This window comes from Eulemur rufifrons, chromosome 7 (assembly GCF_041146395.1).
Source record: "Eulemur rufifrons isolate Redbay chromosome 7, OSU_ERuf_1, whole genome shotgun sequence".
Lineage (NCBI taxonomy): Eukaryota > Metazoa > Chordata > Mammalia > Primates > Lemuridae > Eulemur > Eulemur rufifrons.
This window is the reverse complement of record NC_090989.1, coordinates 33,451,579-33,474,817: the sequence shown is the minus strand read 5'-3', so window position 1 is coordinate 33,474,817 and position 23,239 is coordinate 33,451,579. Positions and strand designations below refer to the sequence as shown.

The 23,239-nt window shown below is 33.1% G+C and overlaps 1 protein-coding gene across 1 annotated transcript in view; it reads left to right on the top strand.

The window, feature by feature from the left end:
* Positions 1-23,239, top strand: part of GBE1 (1,4-alpha-glucan branching enzyme 1) — a 264,715-nt gene that overhangs the window by 123,435 nt on the left and 118,041 nt on the right. The window contains exons 5-7 of the mRNA XM_069475045.1: positions 430-565; positions 2,957-3,047; positions 4,763-4,972. Coding sequence (XP_069331146.1) covers positions 430-565; positions 2,957-3,047; positions 4,763-4,972 — 437 coding nt within the window. The remainder of the gene's footprint in view (positions 1-429; positions 566-2,956; positions 3,048-4,762; positions 4,973-23,239) is intronic.

The following is a 23,239-nucleotide window of genomic DNA, read 5'->3' as shown; positions in this document are numbered from 1 at the left end:
TGAATGTATTAATTAGGGTAATTTTTACTGCTGTATTATTTACAAGTGTTATATGCATCTTTGAACTCATTTTTCTGTCCTTTAAGTTTTTGGAGTTTGTTGATAAATGCTTTGCATTTGATAATTATCTGCGTATTCTTTGGCTTTTATATTTTCTCTAAGATTTAGGCTCAAAAAAAATCTTCACTCCATGATATGGCATAAGCCATTACATGATTCTGCTTCTAAAATAGGTCCATTAACAAGATCATAAAAAGAATTTTTTTTTCCCAAAAGAAAATTTAGTGAATGTAGCCAGTGTCTTTTATATGTGAGAACAGTTCCAGGTGTTTGTCCAGGTTTATTCACCATTTGATTTAATGTGCATGATCAGTTAGTACCATACTTGAATTCCTGGTTTAATTTTACATGCAATTTTATATTCTGTAGTTTAAGCATTCCAGACCAAAGAAGCCAAGAAGTCTGAGAATTTATGAATCTCATGTGGGAATTTCTTCCCATGAAGGAAAAGTAGCTTCTTATAAACATTTTACATGCAATGTACTACCAAGAATCAAAGACCTTGGTAAGTAATAACTGTGATTTTTATTCAGATAAAATTTTAATGAGTCTGTTCTCTTATTAGAAAAGCTAATTACAACTGTCTCTTTTTTTGTGTTAAGAGATTAAATGTGTAATAGAAATGCATTTTATTTTAGTCTTCTCAAATTGCCCTGTAATAGTGATAGCATAGAAAAGAGAAATGGAATAAGATAGAGCATAAGAATTGAAGATATTATTCCAATTTCAATTTTAAGTAATATGAACTGATGGCTTCCAAAATTGTAGATAAATATGTAAGCATAATTACTTTTCTACAGGAGAAAACCTTTATCAATTTAAGTGGTCATTGATCATAGCCTGTTCATTTTATTTGTTAGGGAAAAAATCTTGTATTTGTAAGGTACCTGGAACTCATTTATGTCAGAGTCATTTCATATAGCCCCTGTCTGGATGACTTAGTTAACAGCCATTTATGGTACATCTTCTATGTGAGACACATTGTGCTAGATATTCATTTGTTCAACTGTAATGACACAGACCCTGTCTGCATGGGAACAACCAAAAGAGTAAATTATATACTGCTGAATGATTGATTTAGTATGCTCCAAATGTGGTATTTTTAATTTTATAGATAGTGCTTTAAAAAAAATAATTTCATAGCATATTTAGCACCTGTTCCAATGTCTAGGCAGGACAAAAAAGTATATTTAATTATACTGCTTCTGCTATGGAGTCCAAATTGTGGCTAGAGGAAAGGTTTACAGATCATGGTTATAGTTTTAAGTTATGTGTGGATTCTGTGATGGTCAAGTCATGTTCCAGAAACCAAAATTAATTAAATGTATGGCTAATTTAGTATTAATTACTTAATATATTTAATAGGTATTATGTTAAAATTGTTATATTTGAGATATTTCATATTATAGATTAATAAATTATTTATGGCCCAATTCTTGCAGAAAGTTCAGCGGCACAAGGATTCTCCTATTCATGCCTGTATCTGCATTACCTAGCCCAGTACTTGGAGCATAAATAAATCTAGGAATGATTAATGCCCTAATAATTAATAATAAAACTATAAATTGGCACTTGCTCATAAGATAATATTTATTACATAGTACAAAAATAAAATATAAACTCCATATTTTATAAGATATATAATAATTGATTTATATTATCTGAGCAGAAGTTTATATTCATATTTCTGTCAGCTTGATAGAGTTAATTAAATTTTTTTATAATAAAATAACCCATAGTAATATTTTAGTAGATTATGAAATCATGGAGAATTTTATATTCTTCTTTAAATGTATAAATTTCTAGTTCTGAATGTGAATTTGCAATTGTTCCAGTATTGATGATATACTGAAATATGTACATGAGAAGCTACAAGATATCAACCAAGAAGAATGAAATTAATTTGCCACTTATTTGTTTGCAAGTGTTTATAAGTATAGTTATATATTTAAATGAAAGTGGCATTGAATATGAATTTATATAAACCTTAAGAAAATTGGGAAGCTTATGTGAATTGTACTTTGGGGATAGAATAAGAATATTTTCTATGTATGTCATAGAATTGTAACCTTCAAAGTAATCAAATAATATTCATATTTGAAAATTTTACCAAATTATTCTTTGAAGAAGAAAATCCTGATTTTCTTAGCTTTTTAGATTTCCTTAGAAACCAAAAGTTTCTTTTTCACTGATTATTTGCTTAGATTAAAGATACATTAGTAAATATTCTTAAATATTATCGATTTTTAAAATACAATACCCACTCTTTGAGTCACTTCATTTACTATAGAGCAAGATACATTGGGATGGAGAAAGGAAGGTGGTGTGTGTGTCTATGAGTGTGTACATGCATACACGTATGCATCTCTGGAGTAAATTTATAGGTGCAAAAAATAGTGGAAAGTAGAAGCATTGATAGTGACTTTATAAAAGATATCTTGTGGAAAAAATAGATTTGGTAATATTTCTTATGCTTTATGGTAAAAATAACTGAAATATATACGAATAGACGTAAAATAAAAAAGTATATACCATGCAGTTACTTTTATTTAGCTTTCATAATCTTGAATATGAATATTACAAGTGCAACTGAAGTTTAGCTTATGTAGATTGACATCTTTAATATCCTAAAACCAAATTAAGAATAAATTTGCATATCATTTATTGCTTATGAAGACATTTCAAATACCTAGAATATAACTCTAAGAAATTAACTGTCCAATTTTGTGGTAGAAGGTCAGACAAGCAAAAAATTTTCAAGTAGTAGACTTTTCAAGATGATCAGAGCTTGTAAGATAGTATGTAAAATTTATTGTCTTTAGAACAAGGATGCATTTTTTTCAATACTTTTGTTAAGATGTGGCTTTAAATTTCTATTTGACCTTTGCTTATACAGGATACAACTGCATTCAGTTGATGGCAATCATGGAGCATGCTTACTATGCCAGTTTTGGTTATCAAATCACAAGCTTCTTTGCAGCTTCAAGGTAAAATGAAAGACTTACTATCTCCATTTTTATTTTGAGCAAAAAATTAAAAAAATGAATTTTTGTATTTATATAACACTTTGCATCCTATTTTAGTGTTTACAGAGTTATTAATAATAGAATCTGAACATTATCTTTTACTAGGGTCATAGACTCTCTTCCTATCTACCCTTAGAGGCTGACGCTGCTTTAATGTTGCTTTTCATGGAATGATTTCTGATAAAGAATGTCCAGTTACCTGCTAAAATTGTCACAAGTTTGGAGGCCCAAACTGTAGTCAGAAAATTGTGTCCTATGGAAGCCATTATTGTAAGAGCTCACCTCCTTTTCTGGAAAGAGATTGACTCATGTAGAAAGGTCACTGAAGAGGTCCTTGCTAGGACATATACTACCCACAGAAGTGTTGCCCCTCCTCTTAGCTGAAATCCAAGGAATGTGGCTCTCTGGGCAGAAAGACACCAAAGAGTCCTGTGCAAGTGAAGGGGTACAGTTGAACAAGTCCAACATTGCTCTGTGTCATGGAGTTTACAATGATCATACATATTGAGATTTCCACCTGTAATAAAAGCTAAGAAGAAAATGACAGGGAGCTATTATAGCATATAATGAGGAGTCTGACAAGTTTGTAATAGATCTGAACTGATGCTGGAACTGAGACCTAAAACATGATTAAGAGTTAACTGGGAGAAGAGTTGAAGTGGGCATAGGTAGATAATGTTCCAGACATAGAAAAAAAGATACTGACCCATTTGCCCTTTTCTCTTTATAGTAGTTCTCCGTGAGTAAGTTATCCCTATTTACTGTCTCTACTCCTGGTCTTTCTCGAACTGATTTTGAGTAGACTATCTTCCTCTTCACTGAAATTGCTTTTGTCAAGGGTTTTAATGACCTTCACATTGTTGAGTACAATGGTCATTTTCTTAGATGACTTGAGTTGTCAGCACTATTTGCCACAATTGGTTAACTTCTTTTTTCATTCCTTATCTTCTAGAATATTGTAACCTCTTATTGTTCTTCCCACCTCACTTGCTGCTTCTTTATTTTCTTTGCTGTTTTCTTTTTATCTTTATGACCATTAAATATTGGGCCTCTCAGTGCTCAGCTCTTGGTCCCATTGTTTTCTTTATCTATGTGAAGTACATTGGGGGGCCCTTATCAAATCTCTTTAACACGAGCACACGTGCATGTGTGCTACCCATGTTTTCTGCTTGGGTGGTGACAGATCTGGCACATTCACTTGCCCACTGGTACCTGAGGGCATTTGAGTTTGGGAGTAAGTGCAGGGGGGGATGGCTTTAGTCAAGGCACCATGGATGTTCAAAGAAATACTCGAAGAGCCTCTCTCCCCCAAATGTATACACTCAAAGGGATGGGCAGACATGTGAGCAGGAGTGACCATGGCTAGCTAGGCTTGGCGATGGAAATCAGAAGCTCTGAAGATAGAGAAGCATAGTTTTACTATTGCATTCTCAAAATTTAAATTTTGGTTGGAATATAAATATACATTTAATAGCCTGATTTAAATTATTTTTTTATTTAATGATTTTAAATTTGCTTAATAACAAATATTAAACAACTTTGAGCCGTATCTAAGTAGTATACTGCATTTGAGTATTTAAACATTTGGTACTCTGCTGGTAACACAATTGATGCACAGTTGACTATTTGCTTTAAATGAGATGTTACCTTGTTCTTGCTGTGTTCTTTACCTTTAGCCGTTATGGAACTCCTGAAGAGCTAAAAGAGTTGGTTGATACAGCTCATTCAATGGGTATCATAGTCCTCTTAGATGTGGTACACAGCCATGCTTCAAAAAATTCAGAAGATGGATTGAATATGTTTGATGGGACAGATTCCTGCTATTTTCATTCTGGACCTAAAGGGACTCATGATCTTTGGGATAGCAGACTGTTTGCCTACTCCGTGTAAGTAATATAATACAGAATTTTTTTTTGTTTGAAATTAATGTCAAGGAATTTCACTAAATTCATTGTATGTGTACTCTCTCACTGGTACTTAATGTTCTTAATTTGATTTTTTTAAATTGTATGAGCAATTTTACTTTGTTTTGTATAGCACATGTATGTTGCATTAATTTTCAGTTTTATAAATTTTATGCCATTTAAAATACATTGGTTATATTGTCATTTAAAAGTTTTAATGTAAATCATTTTTAATATCAAAAAAACCACTTTGTCAAGTTGATCTAAGCAGAGCAAATCTCCTTTTAATATAGAAATACACATTGTCTTAAGTAAGCCATTTTTAAAAATCATACCTCATGTTTTGATATCTTAATATTACCAAGTTTTTGATTTTAATTAAATTATTAACTTATAACTATAAAAACAACTAACATTGTTGGTATATAATATGTGTCAGGTATGTTTTAGATATATTAGCTACATATTTCATCTCATTTAATCTGTACATTAACTTTATTTACACATAGTAAGTACTATTGTTATGCTTCTCTTACAGATAAGTAAACTAAGGCTTAGTGTTGAAACAGTTTGTTAAAATTAAACACATCTCTGACCTCCTCTGCAATCTAAGTAGAAAAGTGTTCTAGGTGATTAAATCTAAATAACATAATATGGCAAAAATTAAAAAGGAAAATTCAAAATACCATTAATCCATTATTTCTCATAAGTGAGAATATAATGAAAATATGGTGTAAGGCATATTAAAAGTAGCAAAGTATCAAGTACTGCATAATTTTTTATAAATATTTTTGAAATATTTAATTTTCTTTTGGACGTTGCATTATATATAAACATACACATACTCAGAAAATAGTGTAGAAAAATGGTTCAGCAAATGTTTTCATGAAATGAAAAATTCTCATTTTTCAAAATAAGTTAGATAATTTTTATATAGGAAAAATTATTTTGCTTCACTCTTTCCTTACTATCTTACATTATTTTATATTTCATAGCCACATAGGAAGCACTCATGCCAGTTGAGGCAGCATAATAGGTGAGAAAAGACCCTAGAGAGTGGCAGGTTTCTGTGCAGAGCTTCATTCTGGTAGAAATTGATTAATCATTCTTATTCTCAGGTTTTTCATTATAAGAGGAGGCAGAGTTTTGAGGCTAATATAATTCCTTCCATGAAGGTATTTTATATTTATGTCACCTTTCTGAACATTCCTTTAATGCTGTAGATTTATAGCAAATAAAAAAGACTAAACTTGTATTAATTCCTTGCTATAACCCTACTAATTACATTATTGAGTAAATCTTATAAAAGTAGAATATGCAGAAGAAATTCAATTAATTGAACTCTCTGGTTCATATTTGGATGAATGAAGGTTGACTCTACTCTGTAGAACTGTGCCTTGCAAAGGAAATATATTGAATGGTTACATAATTGGGTGAATTTTTATGTTATAAAATAATTCTTTATTTTATTAAAAGATTTATCATAGTATATTTTTCTATACCATGAGCTCTCAAAGTACATTTAAACTTAGACAATTTTCTAAAGAAAAGGTATTGTACATATGGTTTTCAAAAACATTTGTTTTTACAGAAATTGAAACAAACTTAACATTGTTATTTAAAACTTGATTTCTTTTTTTGTTGAACTATTAATGTTTGTCAGGTGTACACTTTGGTTAAATAGTGTATAGTTTGATTTTAGCTTATTATTTAATATTATTTTTTAGGACCATTTATTTTGTTTTTACTATGTCATATAGGCTTAGTCTTCTGTAAATATAGTTTTATTAAAATATGTTTTATTATTCTACATGTTATTCTATTTGGCCAATATCTAGATTTGCCAATTTTATAGAACTAGTTTTGTCTTATCTTTTTTTTTTCTTTTCTTTTTCCTTTCCTTTCCTCTACTTTCTCCTTTCTTCTTTTTTTGAGTCAGAATCTCACTGTGTTGCCCAGGCTGGTCTCAAACTCCTGGCTTTAGCCTCCTGGGTAGCTGGGATTACAGGCAGGAGTCACCATGCCTGGCTAGGATTAGTATTTTTTATATAGGTTTATGCTATTGGTTCTGATACCATTGAACAATATAGATAAAATCCTACAAAGTAATTGTGAATTGTGCTGCAATAAACATTTGATTGCAGAATCCTTTTGGCAAAATGACTTCTTTTCCTTTGGGTAGGTAGCCAGTAGTGGGATTGCTGGATCAAATGGTAGTTCTACTGTTAGTTCTTTTTAGAAATCTCCATGCCATTTTCCATAGAGGTTGTACTAATTTGCAGTCCCACCAACAGTGTGTAAATGTTACTTTCTCTCTGCATCCACATCAGCATCTATTTCAAGTGCCCATCAGTTCATGAGTGGATTAATAAAATGTGGTATATTTACACTAGGGGATACTACTTAGCCATAAAAACATGAATTAATACCTTTTGCAACAATTTGGTTGGAACTGGAGATCATTCTTCTATGTGAAGTATTGCAAGAATGGAAAAACAAATACCATATGTACTCACTATAAAATTGGAACTAACCACTGATCACACAAGTACACAGAGGGAAGTAAAACTCAGTGGAAAGAAACCAGGGGTAAAGGGGGCCACAGCAGAGGGAAAGAAACCAACCTAATGGATACTATGAACATTATTTGGGTGATGGGCACACCTATAGCTAGGACTCAAACATTACAAAAACGATTCATGTAACCTAAAACATTTCTACCCCCTTAATATTCTGAAATAAAAAAACATCTATAAAGCCAGTGTATATAACCAAATTTAAACAAATTCTTCTTTAACAATTAGGTTTTTCAATGTATGAAATAGTAATTACAATTTATATTAGCCTGCTGAAATTTACCAGGCTTTTTCTTTTACAGTTACCTCCTTTTATTCTTACTACTTACTTCATATGTAATTTAACATTGCTTTAGTGTAATGCTGAAGCCATTTTTATAATCTTAGCATTCATGAGTAAAATCCTACTCTGCTCTTTTGGTTATCTATTGCTCCTTAACAAATCAGCTTAACATTTAGTGACTTAAGACAATAGCAGTTGTTTATTTTGTTACCAAATTCACAATTTGGGCATAGCTCTGTGGGAATGGCTCTTCTTTTCTCAATGTTGTGTCTGCTGAGGTGGCTCCAGTAGGGTCTGGAGCATCTGTTTTCTGGATGTTTCACTCACATGACTGACCGTGCTGGCTGTCAGCTAGGAGCTCAGCCATGGCTGTGGTTTAGAGGCTTCCTCTCCTTGTAGTTCACTACACAGACGGCTTTCTCACAAGAGTGGGAGTCCCGAAAGAAAGGACATGCAGGCTGCCATTTCCTATGATCTGGGTTTGCAAACTGGTACAGTGTCATTTCTATTGTAAACTATTGGTCAAACAGTCCCAGATTCAGGGGACAGGGGATATGGACCCTACCTTTCAAAGGGTGAAGCATTAAGGAATTTTGGTGGGAGGTGCATAAAGAGGAGATGGTTAATGGGTACAAGAATACAGTTAGATAGAATGAATAAGATCTAGTAGTTGGTAGCACAATAGGGTGACTATAGTTAACAACAATTTCTTGTATATGTTAAAATAACTAAGAGTGAAATTGGAATGTTCCTAACACAAAGAAGTGATAATTGCTTGAGGTGATGATACCCTAATTACCCTGACTTAATAATTACATGTTGTATGTCTGTATCAAAACATCACATATATGCCATTAATGTATATAACTCTTATGTACTGATAATAATTTAAATTACAAATTAAAAACAAATTCCCATATCTAACAAGTTTTGACCACACATAATGAATATGCTATTTCACAAATTCAAAAGAGAATATCTCAGCCACATTTCTGTAGAAGAAAGTTATGTCTGAAATAGGTAATTAAAAAAAAAACTTCTCATTATTGAATAATTCCATTGTAGATAGTTATAAAATATAAAAAGACATATACAATCAAAAATAAAAATTATCATTTTTTATAAATATAAACAACATTCTTTTATTTAGCTGTATGAGAGTACATTTAATGAATATTCCTTACATGCATATAAAAACCCAATCCTTCACTTTACCCTCTTCTTGTGATAGCTAATCTGCCTGTAATTTTGAGTTTATTCCTTATCGAGATGAAATCAGAAGCTATGATTTATATTTCATATTTTAAATATAAATTCTTTTATACCCCTTATTTTTGGTAAGTTAATATTATAATTCATTGACAAATAGACATTAAAATGGTATATGGTTTGTTTAAGGCCTAAGCTTCTTCTTGAAAACTTTTGCAATAATTTTTGAAATTATTATATTTACTGTTTGAAAAAACTGATCTTATAGAATTGCTTCTGCAGAAATATGCTGGTGATGTTCATTTTCATCCTATCTATATGTCACAACCTGTCACCATTTATAATCTCTGATTCAAGTGCCATCATCAAAGTTATCAGAATTAAATCTCTCACTCTGAGTAATGCCAGAGATCCTGACTGAGCTATTTCATTACCTGCTATGAATAAATTTCCAATCAGGAGCTGCCCCTGTTTTAATTTTTCTGTCTACTCGGCTGAACTGCCTTCTAGCTTTGCTAAATTACTAATGACAGTTTATAACAGAGATTGGGTTGTCGTTTCTTTAGTTGGTAAAGAGAACTTTCTGACAATTCTGTCACCCGTAAGTTTCAGGAGTTTCTAGAGTGAGCAATAATGGATATAATTTAGTAGTCTCAGCTTTAAATTCTGTTTGAATATTCTTCTGGCACTATATAAATGCACTTGATAGAACAACAAGTGCAGATTTGTTGAGCTTAATTAATGACTATTCTTTAACCATTACTAAATCTTTAAATGAGCATCTACTCTTTGTTGAATATTTCTTTCAAAGATAAAATATTGAATCTCAAAGGAAATAGCATAGAAGAGCTAATGCTCATTTTTCCCCCTTAAATTTATATTTGGGCATAAAATTAGTATAATCATATTCCATCAGCATGGACCTATAATGTGATAAGTATTAGGCTGAAACATATTCTACTCTTACTTTGAGTTACTAAAGTTCCTTTCAGAAACAAAGGTGAATCCAGTTGTTTTTTTTTTTTAAAGTCATAAATATGTGGAATAAAATACCCTTTAGCATAGGTGCTATAATATTTGAAGCTTCTTAACTGTTTTAGGCCTTTTCCACAAGTTAGAATGCAGAAGGAAATTCAAGAGGTTCTCCCTGCTTGGAGTGGATTTTTGCATCTTAAGTAGTTAAGCTATGATATCTTATAATATGGTTTTTCTATGGTAAATTACATTGATTTGAATGTTAAGACAATCTTGCATACCTGAGGTATGCGTTCAAGAACATAGAAGCAAGAATTCTAAACAAAATTTTAGCATATTTATATAAGATATTACTTCATGACTAAATCAGATCTTAATGATAAAACTTAATTTAAGGGTTATTATGCATTGACATTAATGAGTGTGTGGCGCCATCATGATTAGCAAGATATTTAAAAACTAGGCAAACATTTCATGAATGAAAACTTCTAAAATTATTTTTAAGAAGGATTTAAAGTCATATGCTATTTTGTGTTTTTGTCATTGGGTGAAATAATTGCTCTTTTTACTATAGTAAAAATGGCCAAAATAACAGAGAAAATATCATACAAAAGGTAAATGTGTACTTTTGGAAACACTTTTGTATTATCTGGCAAAGTTAGAGATGCATATATACTAGGATACATTACTAGATATATATGCTTGGGAAACTCATAAGCATATGTTTATCAGAAGTTTTCAAAAAACAGAATTAAAAAATTACTCCTTTCAGAGTACAGTAGTCTCTCTCTTATCTGTTGTTTTGCTTCATGGTTTTAGTTGCCTGCAGTCAACTGCTGTCCAAAAATATTAAATGCAAAATTCCAGAAATAATTCATAAGTTCTAAATTAGTTTTCAATTGTAGCCTAATACTATGTCACAATGCCTACATCAGTCACCTAACTTCATCTCATCATGTAGGCATTTTATCATCTCATATCATCACAAGAAGAAAAAGGGTGAGTATAATAAGATATTTTGAGAAAGAAAGAGATCACATTTGCATAACTTTTATTAAAGTATATTGTTATAATTGTTCTATTTTATTATTAGTTATTGTTGTTAATCTCTTACTGTGCCTAATTTATATATTAAACTTTATCATAGGTATGTATGTATAAGAAAAAACAGCATATATAGGGTTTGGTAATATCTGAAGTTTCAGGCGTCCACTGGGGTCTTGTAATGTATCCCCTGAGGAAGAGGGGGAAATACTGTATTTGTTTTTAATTTCTTTGGACAGATTTCAAAACACTGAATTTTTTTTAAAGTTGAAGTAGTACGGCATCATTTTAGACACTTAACCTGTTCTGTTTTCTTTATAAAAAGCAAATTATAGATGATTAAAAGACAATTTTGGATATAGTTTTAGCAAACTATTCTAAAGGTGGACAATAAAAACCAAACAGTAACTTATAGCCTGTTCTTTATCAAGCATATTAGAACTCACAGTAAGATCGTTAATGGCTTTGGAGAATATTGAACGTCCCATAAAATGTCTTCCTGTTTTCTTCTCTAATAGTATTTTTTTCTTTTCCTTCAGTATTTCTTCCTTGTTTAAACCAGAACCTTATTTCAGCTTGATTAAGGAGAACAGTTTCTACTATTTCAAAGAAAGTAGAGTTAGCTTCAAAATTCAGACAGATTAATTCTCTTTTGTAAAAGGGATTAAGACAGTTGCTATATCAATCTAATCTGTCTGGATTTGGGTTTGAATAGTAGAAATATAACTTCTCTCACTGGGTTTATGAGATTATTCAGTCTAGCAGAAAGGTTTCTATTGATGCAAAGTGCAGCACAGGGGTAAGGCTTTATCGTCTTTGTGTAAACTTTGTTCCTGGTATTATCTAGCTCATTTATTCCCCACAAGTATAAAATTTAGGTGCACAGGGATATTGTGAAAGCATCTTGAGTATTTAGTTCTTATTCACCTATAACATTCACCTTCTCAAACTTACTCTAAAGTAGGGCAGTTCTATTGAGTAATTTACCTTAAATTTGAAAATGCTACCCATTGCCCTGAAAGCAGCTTCTTTCTCTTAAGACAATGGTAGGTGCATGCTTGTGAAAATGGTCTTATGGTCTCTATTCAAGTGATTTATCCATTTAAGTCTGGGAATTATGCGAGGTCTATAATAATGGTATCTGGGTTTTGTTTATGACCTTTTTAAAGAAGCAGGTAAATAGTGAAAAAAATCAATTTTTCTGTTTTTCTCTTTGTATAACAAAACAGCTTGTTTAAGCATATCTATTTTCTACAGTATGGCCTAGCAGTTTTGAAGTTATGAGGAGATATTTCATGGTTTTCTGGCTGAATGATTTCTTTAGTGTTATGCTGTGGAGAAATAACCCATGTTATATTGAGCTAGTTATGTTCAGAAAATATAGGTGTTTTAAAAAGACACATTTATAAGTATATAATATTATTCATTTTGAGGGCTTTTTTCTCATTAACTTACATTAGCAATCAGGCATATTTTTTTCTAACTTCTGAATTCTCCGTCCACATTTTATAATGTTGAGTATCCCTATCGAGTTATACCTTGGATCTTCAGTCTCTCTTCTGTTTCTTTCATAACTTGTAAGAGAAGCTGCCAGCCTCAGGATTTATTTTATTGTCTCCTTCCAGGTTAAAATAGCTCCCCAAGATTAGACCTTTGCCTGTATAGCCTTTCAAAGGTCTGTCTATTGACAGCATCAGTAAAACTTGGGGGCCGTTATAGTTAACGTTTTCTCACAGTGCTTTAGGAAAGAAGACAGCATGGTAGCCAACTTTTCTGAGACTGAAGCTTTGTTCTTAGTACGTAAGGATAGCAAAGGAGGCTGACTAGCTGGCCAGGTGGGTTCACCTGGTCTTTGTGTGGTATTGATAATTATGATGACGATTACAGTCATGCCTTTATTCATTCAATTTTGAGGCATTATTCGGTGCTTTACTTACTTCTCAGACCACCTGATATAAAATAACTCATCCAAATCTCCCCCATTCCCTATTGTCTATTCCTCCATTATCCTTTATGAATTTTTCTCACATTGTCCTTAGCACCATGTGACATTCTAAATACATACTGGTTTATTTTTTAATTTAAGTGATATATTTGTTGTTTACATATTAAATGTGAAAGTAAAGTTAATAATTTATTATTTCTTATAGAGTGTATTTCATTTAAAGTAAAATATCTCTCTCTGGATTTCTCTCTCTCTGAGAAACTTTTCACCATCGTGGTTGCCATGGAGGTGACACTGCAAAGTGATTTGGTAGGGATTTCTGTTCTTTAGAACTGAATTCAGTGAAGAGAGCTACACAAGTTACTTCCATTCAAAATAATAACAATAAAAATAACAACAATAATATATGCTATGTAGAGTTAAGATATTAAAGATATAATATAAAGTAGGTGGTTTTGGAATCAGATGACCTTGACCTCTCTGGTCTTGAATGAAGTAGCTTACATTTGAGATTTGGTTTTCTGTATGAAAGTTCATAATGATAATATATTGATGAGCCACAGGACAGTAGTTCAGACTATAAAATAACATAACTGAACATGTGTGACAAACTGGAATGTAGAATATTATGGGACATTTGGAGGTTTACCTTCAGATTTTTACTTACAGATGAAAGTGGGACTCCCAAACCGGCAGGTAACTGAGGGAAGCAGGCCAGGTGATGCCTGTTGGCAACCTGGAGCAAACAGGTGCTATCTGAGGTTGCTGCCACTCACAAACTCCTGCCAGTTGTTTCCATATGAGAATGTGGACCCAGGTAGCCATATCTTCCAGGAGTCCACATTTTGTATAAAATCTCCCCATTTTATAATGTCATGCAATTAATTTAAAATTTGAAATTATTCTGCAGACCAAAGTAACATACCTGTGATCTGGATATAAACCCTGGGCCACTAGGACTATCTCTGGATTCTACAATGTGCCTTGGGTTGTGAGAGTATCAGATTCTACCAAGCTTCCAAAGGAAATTAAGTAGTAAGTCAAATTTGATATGCACGATACTTTTATAGCTTAAACACAATATTACAACTCAATGTCCTTTGTATTAGCAATGGGAATTTTATAAACCTAAACTATTAGTATGATATTATCACTTAGCAGAATTATGTAATACCACCTTGATTTTAAGTCATACATGACTAAACAATAATTTATGTAAGCTTATTGATGAAATCTACATAGTTAAGATTCATTAACCTTTGTTTCATTTGATACTTTGCATCTAAGTTGTGATTTCTTTTTAAAAATATAAATATAGATACTAAGCTTGTAGGCAGTATAGAGAATGGGTCAGGCCTGGGCTCTTGGGATCAACCTGGGCAAAAATACTAGTTCACCATTTACTACCATGTAACCATAGACAGATCAGTTAACCTTTATAAGTTTAATTTCCCCCTCTGTAAAATAAGGTTATAATATGCCTATTTCATATGATTGTGAAGATTTAGTGACACACTTATGCAGGTGTCTAACTTATAGTTGTGATAATTGTCATATTCACCATCATCATAATATCATTGTCATAATTATGTTGTGAGCAGACTTACTAGCCAGCCTAGTGCTCTGAAACATTACTAGAGGCATGAAAGCAAGTCCTAACATTTTTTTCACGAGCCAAAACATGTTCCATAATGGCTGTGGCTCTTTGTTCATTGTGGTCTCATACTATTTTTTAAAAGCTCGTCAAGCTGTTTTTGGTAAAAGCACAAAATTAGGAATGGTTGTGTAAACGACTGACTGTGATCAACATCTAACAATATTGAGAAGTCACAGCTAGAAGCAGTGGTAGAAAGAGAAAAGCCATTAAGGTCAGAAACCAAAACTGAAAGCACAGCATTGTAAGGCCACTTAGGTGCAGCAGCAAACACTTCCGCACACTGTAATTGTCCCTCTGGGCATCATTAGACTGCAGTATGGTATAATAATTGATCATAATGAACCTGAGTCATTAAAAAAAACTTCAAGTCATGTTCAAAAATTTCTTTTTAAGACACCAGGAAAAAGTAAAATGCAATTTCAAAGTATTTCTGTTACAAATATTCAATTTTTAAATGTAGTTTTAAGGATTAAGGTAAAGTTATCTGTCAACCTTGTTTTAATGAGGGATTATTTTATTCCCCTCCAATGTGGAATACGTAAAGCATCCCTGTACTTACTATGTTTTAAATTTTCAAGTGCCAGACATTTTATTAATCAGTAACTGAATTAACTACCTTGCTTACTTTGCATTTTAAATCCAGAAACATCTTATATATTTCTTAGGATCCTATTTTATGCTGCTTTGTTCTGAGGGGAAAGCAGATATTTATTCTCAGAACACTTACTCGAAATCAGTTTTTTTAATCTTTCCCAATAATGAAGTTAGATGACCAATTTTTCAGTTTAACCCTTAACCTATTTTCTGTAATATGACCTGGTTTAATTCAGGCAAGAAAGGCCTACTTAGTTGTCACAGCCTCCCCTTCCTTCTGCTTTGTGTGGCCCCTGATGTGGCGATGGTTATAAAGTGGGAGAGCACGTCTTTGTGCTCATTGTGCTGATGCCCCATCTGGTATAGCATTTGCCCCTGATATTTTTCTGTTTTGACAAAGTGTTGTTATTGATGGTTTGCCATATGATAAGCTAGCATGGGTGTCTTCCTAGCTTCTGCCATGAGCTCATCTACTAGTTTGTTGGTTACATCGGAAGACTATCCCTAATAGCTGATCTCTCTTTTTCCTACTTTTTCCAGAAGTAAACCTTACAAGAGAATCCAGGGAGCTTAGTGATAAAATGCAGTGCACTCAGAAAACAGGGGATGAATAGGACAAACACTGTTAGCTCATAGAGGTGGTGGGAGATGTACCCAGTGCTGCTGTCCTTGCTGGCCACTTGGTTTAGGGGACAGTTCTGCTTCCAGGCTGCTGGTTGCGAGTCAGAGGGAAGAATGGGAAATCATAGGTCAGGCGTGCATGAAATAAGTATGTTAAATAGAGACCCAACGGTCCTGCTGAGGTATATAGAGCAGCACTGTCCAAAACAAATATAATGAAAGCCACATGTGTAATTTAAAATATTTTAGTAGCCATATTAAAAATACAAAATGAAGCAGGTAAAATAAATTTTAATATTTTATACTTAACTGTATATATCCAAAGTATTATTTCAACATGTAGTCAATAGAAAAACAATATAAAACTAAGTTGCAAAGAAGATATTTTACATTTTTGGGTAATAAATCTGGCATATGGCACTTAGAGCACATCTCAATTCTGATGTTAAATTTTCATCAGAAATACTTAATATATATTTAAAGTTCATAAATTTACAGTGGAAAAGTAGATTCACATACCCAAGTTGTTCCAAACATGTTTAAGTTTTGCAGTAATGGAACAGAATGTTTGTTTTTAAACTTAAATTTACATCAATATGAAATACAATTAATCCAGTTCTGCAGTTTCTCTAGCCTTATTTCCAGGGCTCTGTAGCCCTATGTGGATTGTATTGAATGATGCATTGAATGACACAGGTATAACAAGTAGACTGAATGCTCATGCTATTATGGCTTTGCAATTCATTAGATTGGATAAGTCTACATCAATTTATTGAGTTAGTTGGTTGAAATGCCATTTTGATTTTCAATAAACCTTTTCGGCAGCAATGAGCTCAAAAGTTTATAAAAACTACTAAATTTCTGTTTCTCAAGAAATTAATGATGAACATGTAATTTTAACAAAATGACATTTATCAACTACTAGTCTAGAAATGTTTTATACAACTAGCAGTGTAATAAACACCAATTTGTTAGCCAATAAACACATATAAATAATTATTTTGACATTCTTTTTCCCTCTTATAAATGACTCATGCATAAGTAACTGTGAATGAATGATTTAGTTATCCTGGGATAAAGATGAAATAAATAATTTAGCAACATACTCTGTTGCAAATAATATAAATGCAATTCTTTTTTCTCCTTTGTATTTTAAAGGATAGATTATGTGTTTAAATGATACATAGCATAGATAACTATACTATGAAGTAGATCATTCAGCTAAGAATGAATTTTACCATAAATTTTCAAAGAAGTTTATTTATTTAAATAGATTTTGTAAATATGTCAGAATCATTTACACAGAGAAAACAATGCTTGTTAGCAGTAATGAAGAAACTCTCACTGCCTGTTTGACATTTTGCCTAACTTTGGAAAGCGTTTCTGTTCTCTGTTATTTGCCATCCTTTTAATGTGATCAGATGAATAAACTAGTTTTTAAATTTTCCAGAGCTCCTGCCTTCAGTATTGGAGTCCACAAGGTTGCATCTAGGGTTTTCTTCATGTTCTTATCTGTGTGCTTTTCTGGAGTAATCTCTTCCGTGGCCGTGACATTCATTCTTTCCACAATTAAGTAGTACTTTCTTGTTGTAGAGACTGTGCTAGACCTGGTCACCTTGGAGAAGAAAAAGACATGGCTCCTATTTTCAAGAAATTAAAAGTCTAATGAGGATGACATACAATACATAGGCTAATGCAACAGAGGGCGACATATTAATAGTTGAAAACATAGGTAAGACGGCCACCTGAGTCTGAACAGGGAGTGGAATTGTCATGGAAGCCTCTGGAAAAAATGGCCCCTCCCTGTTCCTATTTTGTTGTGGACAATTCATGTAAACTCTTTGTGTATCAGATTCTTCATCTTTAAAAAGTTCTTAGAATAATTCCTGGTATATAATAAAAATTAATATTGTTTCTTATAACTGTCATGATTTTTCCTAAAATCAAACTTCCTTGTTGAGCTCAAATTTATGTATCATACAAACTTTGAACACACATTCATTTAGTCCTTACAATTCTTCTGTATTTTACTTCCAAATTATTTTTCAATTTCAGGTTCTTTTTCCAACTCTTCACCCTGTGTTAAATGTTGTTATTATCCACCTCCATTCTCTCCTCTATTACATGTTAGTGTGTTTTTTATTATACCAATTCTTGGATTGCAGTGTTATTTTATTAAGTTTACTTTTCTTCTCTCTTTTCTTTTTTATTTCAGAATATTATGGGGGTACAAATGCTTTGGTCACATAAATGTCTTTGCACCACCCGAGTAACAGTTACAAGTGTGCCCATCCCCCAGACAGCACGAACCATGCCCATTAACTGTGAATTTACCCATTCACTCCTCCCCCCACTCACCTGCCTGATCCCTGATGTTACTTCCATATGTACACATAAATGCTGACCCATTAATATCAATTTAATGGTGAGTACATGTGGTGTTTGTTTTTCCATTCTTATAATGCTTCACCTAGAAGAATGGGCTCCAGCTCCAACCTGGGTAATTCAAGAGGTATTACTTCCCCATTTTTTATGGCTGAGTAGTATTCCATGGTATACATATACCACATTTTATTAATCCACTTATGTATTGATGGGCACTTGGGTTGTTTCCACTTCTTTGCAATTGTGAATTGTGCTGCTATAAACAGTTGAGTGCAGATGTCTTTTTTATAGAATGTCTTTTTTTCCTCTGGGTAAATACCCAGTGGTGGGATTGCTGGATCAAATGGTAGTTCTACTTTTAGTTCTTTGAGATATCTCCATACTACTTTCCATAGAGGTTGTACTAGTTTGCGGTTCCACCAGCAGTGTATGGGTGTTCCTGTCTATCCACATCCATGCCAACATTTGTTGTTTTGGGACTTTTTGATAAAAGCCATTCTCACTGGAGTTACGTGATATCTCATTGTGATTTTGATTTGCATTTACCCGATGATTAGAGATGTTAAACATTTTTTCATGTTTGTTGGCCATTCGTCTCTGGTCTTTTGAAAAGTTTCAGTTCATGTCCTTTGCCAAGTATTTGATGGGATTGTTTGATTTTTTTCCTTGCTGATTTGCCTGAGTTCTTTAGAGATTCTAGTTATCAGTCCTTTGTCGGATGTGTAGCATGCAAAAATTTTCTCCCATTCTATAGGTTGTCTATTTGCTTTAATGATTGTTTGCTGGGCTGTGCAGAAGTTTTTTTAATTTGATCAGGTCCCATTTACTTATTTTTGTTGTTGCTGTGATTGCTTTTGGGATCTTTCTCATAAATTCTTTGTCTAGGCTGAGACCTATAAGAGTTTTCCAACATTTTCTTCTAGAATGCTGATGGTTTTATGTCTTAGGTTTAAGTTTGTCATTCACCATGAGTTGATTTTTGTGAGAGGTGAGACGTGCGGATCCTGTTTCAGCCTTCTACATGTGGCTATCCAATTTTGCCAGCACCATTTATTGAATAGGGATTCTTTTCCCCAGCATATGTTTTTGTCTGCTTTGTCAAAGATCAAATGGCAATATGAAGAGGGTTTTATATCTGAGTTCTCTGTGTCTCTGTTCTTGTGCCAGTACCAAGCTGTTTTGGTTACTATAGCCTTGTAGTATAGCTTGAAGTATGGTAAATTGATGTCTGTCAATTTGTTCTTTTTGCTTAAGGTTGCTTTTGCTATATGGTGTCTTCTCTGGTTCCAGACAAAAGTAGAATTATTTTTTCTAGATCTGCGAAACATGATGTTGGTATTTTTATAGGGATTACACTGAATCTATAGATTACTTTGAGTAGTATACACATTTTAACAATGTTGATTCTGCCAATCCATGAGCATGGTATGGTTTTTCATGTGTTTATGTTTTCTGCTAATTCCTTACTCAGTGTTTCATAGTTTTCCTTGTAGAGGTCTTTCACCTCCTTAGTTTAACATACTTACTTTTCTTCTCTACCCCAAGCAAGAATATAAGTTTAAGCAGGGCAAAGACCATGTTTGTCTTACTTCCTTCTGTATCCTTCAGAACTGGAATGGTGCTTAACTCACTTAAACCCAGATTTGTTGAATGAATAAATAAATGAATATTTCTATGCTTTCTAACCCTCCTGAATTAAAATATAGGTCTTATACATCTTATAACCCTAGTACTTAACAAGTACCTCAGAGTCTACCAGAGAGTAAACTGTCAAATGTTTGTTCAACTGAGTAGAAATGAAATCCATTATCTTGATGAAGTAATACTTTTTCAATAGTTTAGATCCTTTTATACCCAGATATAGAAAATGGTGTTTCAGTTCATTAATGAAGTAACAATGGCACCCAGATTTATCACAGTTCTTTGTTCCATGTAACTACTTTCGGAAAGTAGGAAATGATCCACCAGGGAGGACAGTTCAGCAGGATATCAATAACTGTGTCACATGAAGAGTGTTTAGTGCTTAAATAGATTTGGGAAACCCTAAATTAAATCAAGTTCAACACATTTCTTTATAATTGAAATTCTTAGAATCTTTAATTAGCTAATGTGCATTTTGAATCTTCAAGTAAGTGCTATACAATAATGCTTCATTTCTCAAATTTCTTTGACCATGAAGCACTTTAATACACATTTAAAAGAGGTTTAACAAAGAATCTGGATATGGCTTACGGGGTTTTGAGGGATCAGGTTCTGATTTCATATTGACATCCTTTCTCCTTGCTCACTAAGCTCTAGCCACTGTGATGCTTTTACTGTCCTGGGGCCTTTGTTCATGCTTTTCCCTCTGCCTGGAGTATTCCTCTGGTATGGCCTTTTCCTCTTTATTTTCTAGTCTTCAGTGTAAAACCCTTTTCCCCCTAACTTCGTCAGTCTGCCTGGAATGTCGTTGATGGCTTCCTTTTTTTATCCTTCAATTATTTATCATAATCTGTAGTTAAAAGTTGTAGTTACATTTGTGTTTTATATTTTAAAATGCTCATAACTTATCTATTTTCTTTTAATATTATCTTTAGGAGATAATCCATCGTGTAAGTGTGCATTTCTAAATTCTGTACTATAAACATTGTCAATGGTCGTTTTACTTTTCTTTCTTTCTTTTTCTTTTTTTGTAAAAATATTCCATTTGAACCTTATGTCCTTGAAAGAAAATAAAAATTTACTGCTACTTGAACCAACACAGGTGTGGTGATAACAGCATGAGGTAGCGAGGGGAGGAGATTAGAATAGATGTGCTTTGGCATTCAGGCCCTGCTGTTTCAGAGGTATGGGCTGCTGCTTAGAGAGTAGTGCCTGTCATTATCTTTAAATTGTTTACTTCATTGAAATCTTTCATTTTCATCTCTTGTTTACCCTCCCTAAACTACCATCAACATGTAGTTCTATTTATTTACAGTGTGCATTTTGTAAAAATGAAGCTTCTTTACTGTTATTTCCTCAAGCAGAAAATAATAGCACAGCCTGCTTCAGTATTTACACGTTTTTAAACAAAACACTGTATCGGCTTTTCCCAATCAGCCCATCAAAGGTTTGTCTGGCTGCCTTTCTTCTTTTCCTACTTCTCTTTGTGTTTTCTTTCTCACTCACTCCCTCCCCTTTCTGATAGATCTCAGATGTACATATGGCAATTAAAGTTTGTAATATCTGAAAGAATACAGCCCCAAACCAGGAATAAAAAATGAAGGATTTTATTTTTGTTTGTGCTCATCAATTTTAGGACAGATATAAGGGAAAAAGTTGCCTGTATGTTCTTTTGAAAAGTTTTAATGTTATAGGCAATAATGGCCACAGCAATCAAGGTGTAAAATATTAAAAGATCATAGCCAATGCAAAAATAAGAACCTGGGAGCCAAATACTCTGAAAAGAACCATCCTTAGTGTCTAGAGTCTTAGATAGTGATCTTGGAATTGATAAAGACCTGAGAATATCTCCCATCAAGGCATCAAGGCGGGAGTGAAGCTTTCTCTGTTTTGTTTCTTTTTTTCTTCCCTCCTTTCTTTCTCTCTCTCTCTTTTTTTTTTTTTTTTTTTTTTTTTAACACAAGGGAGGGCAAGATTCTGAGGCAGGGAAGGATTTGGGGATGTGTCAGGAAAAGCGTTACTGTGATTTTCTCTTAGGGTCCTCCGCTTTGTCTTCCTTATGGTTGGCTTTTCTCTGCTGTGCTGATTATTTTAGCATGTAGAAAAAATTGGCTGCAGCTAGAAAGTTGCCTTAAGAAATGTGAGCCTGTGAGGGTATGTGAGCATAAACTTAGACAATTCACAGACACTGGGAACAAATCAGAGTGAAACTTGGTCCTTTATCTACTCTTTATGCTGGATGCATTAACATCCTATAGAAAGTAGAAATCTGACTTTAGCGTTGTGTATGTGTTTAAATTGTGTTACTGTACAGATATGAACTAGTTCATGTGAATATCCCACTAGGTTGTTATCTTGTGTTTTCTCATCATTTATATACATGTTTGTGTGTGTATATGTGTGTGTGGGGGGGGTCTGTATCATATTTAAAATCCAAAAGTTTATACAGGTTAATTATAGATTATTTAATATTTTGGATCCTTGCTGATAACTGCACGTTATAATCTCAGCACATCTAAACTTTATAGACAATAGGACAAGAATATACATTTCTAGATTGTGCAAGTAGTCAGTTTTGCTTTAAAAATAGATATAAAATGTTTCTGTTTTAGAAACATTTGTAAAATATCTGTAGAAGACATGTTTGCATGTGTATGTGTGTGTAAAACTTGAGTGGTCTGCCTTCTAAAATGAATATTACATGTTGGAAGCAGGAGGCTTTATGAAAAATGTTGATGCGTATGTAATCTGCTAGTGAGATCAAATATTAAAAATCAGGCTGGCACACAACAGATGCTGAACTAACTAATTAACTAATTTAACAAAAGTTTGAGTACTTACTGGGTACCCAACATTCTTGAACCCTGGAAATGAAGCAATGAAAAAAACATATCAGACACCAGCCCTCGGAGCTCTATGCTCTGGTGGGGAAGACAGATAATACAAAGTAAATTTCCAGGTTGTGACGAGAGCTGTGAATAAAAATACAGCCAGCTAGAAGTATTCAGTGTTATATTGTATGGTGACTGTCTGTTAGTGTAGTCAGGATAAGCATTTCTGAAGAGGTTATGTTTAAGCAGAGACTTGAATGAAGTGAGGTGCAATATCAAATCCTGGGGAATGTGCAAACAGCGAGGAAAAAAGCAATTGTGAAGTCCCTGTGGAGGGAATGGACTTGGTGTGTTCAAAGGAAGGCCAGGGAGATGGAGATTGCTAAGCAAGGGAGAATTTCAGGAGACTCCAGGGAGTTTGGCAGTTTTCACATCATGTAAAGCCTCATAGGCCTTTGTAACGAGATTGGATTTTCTTCTATCTTATT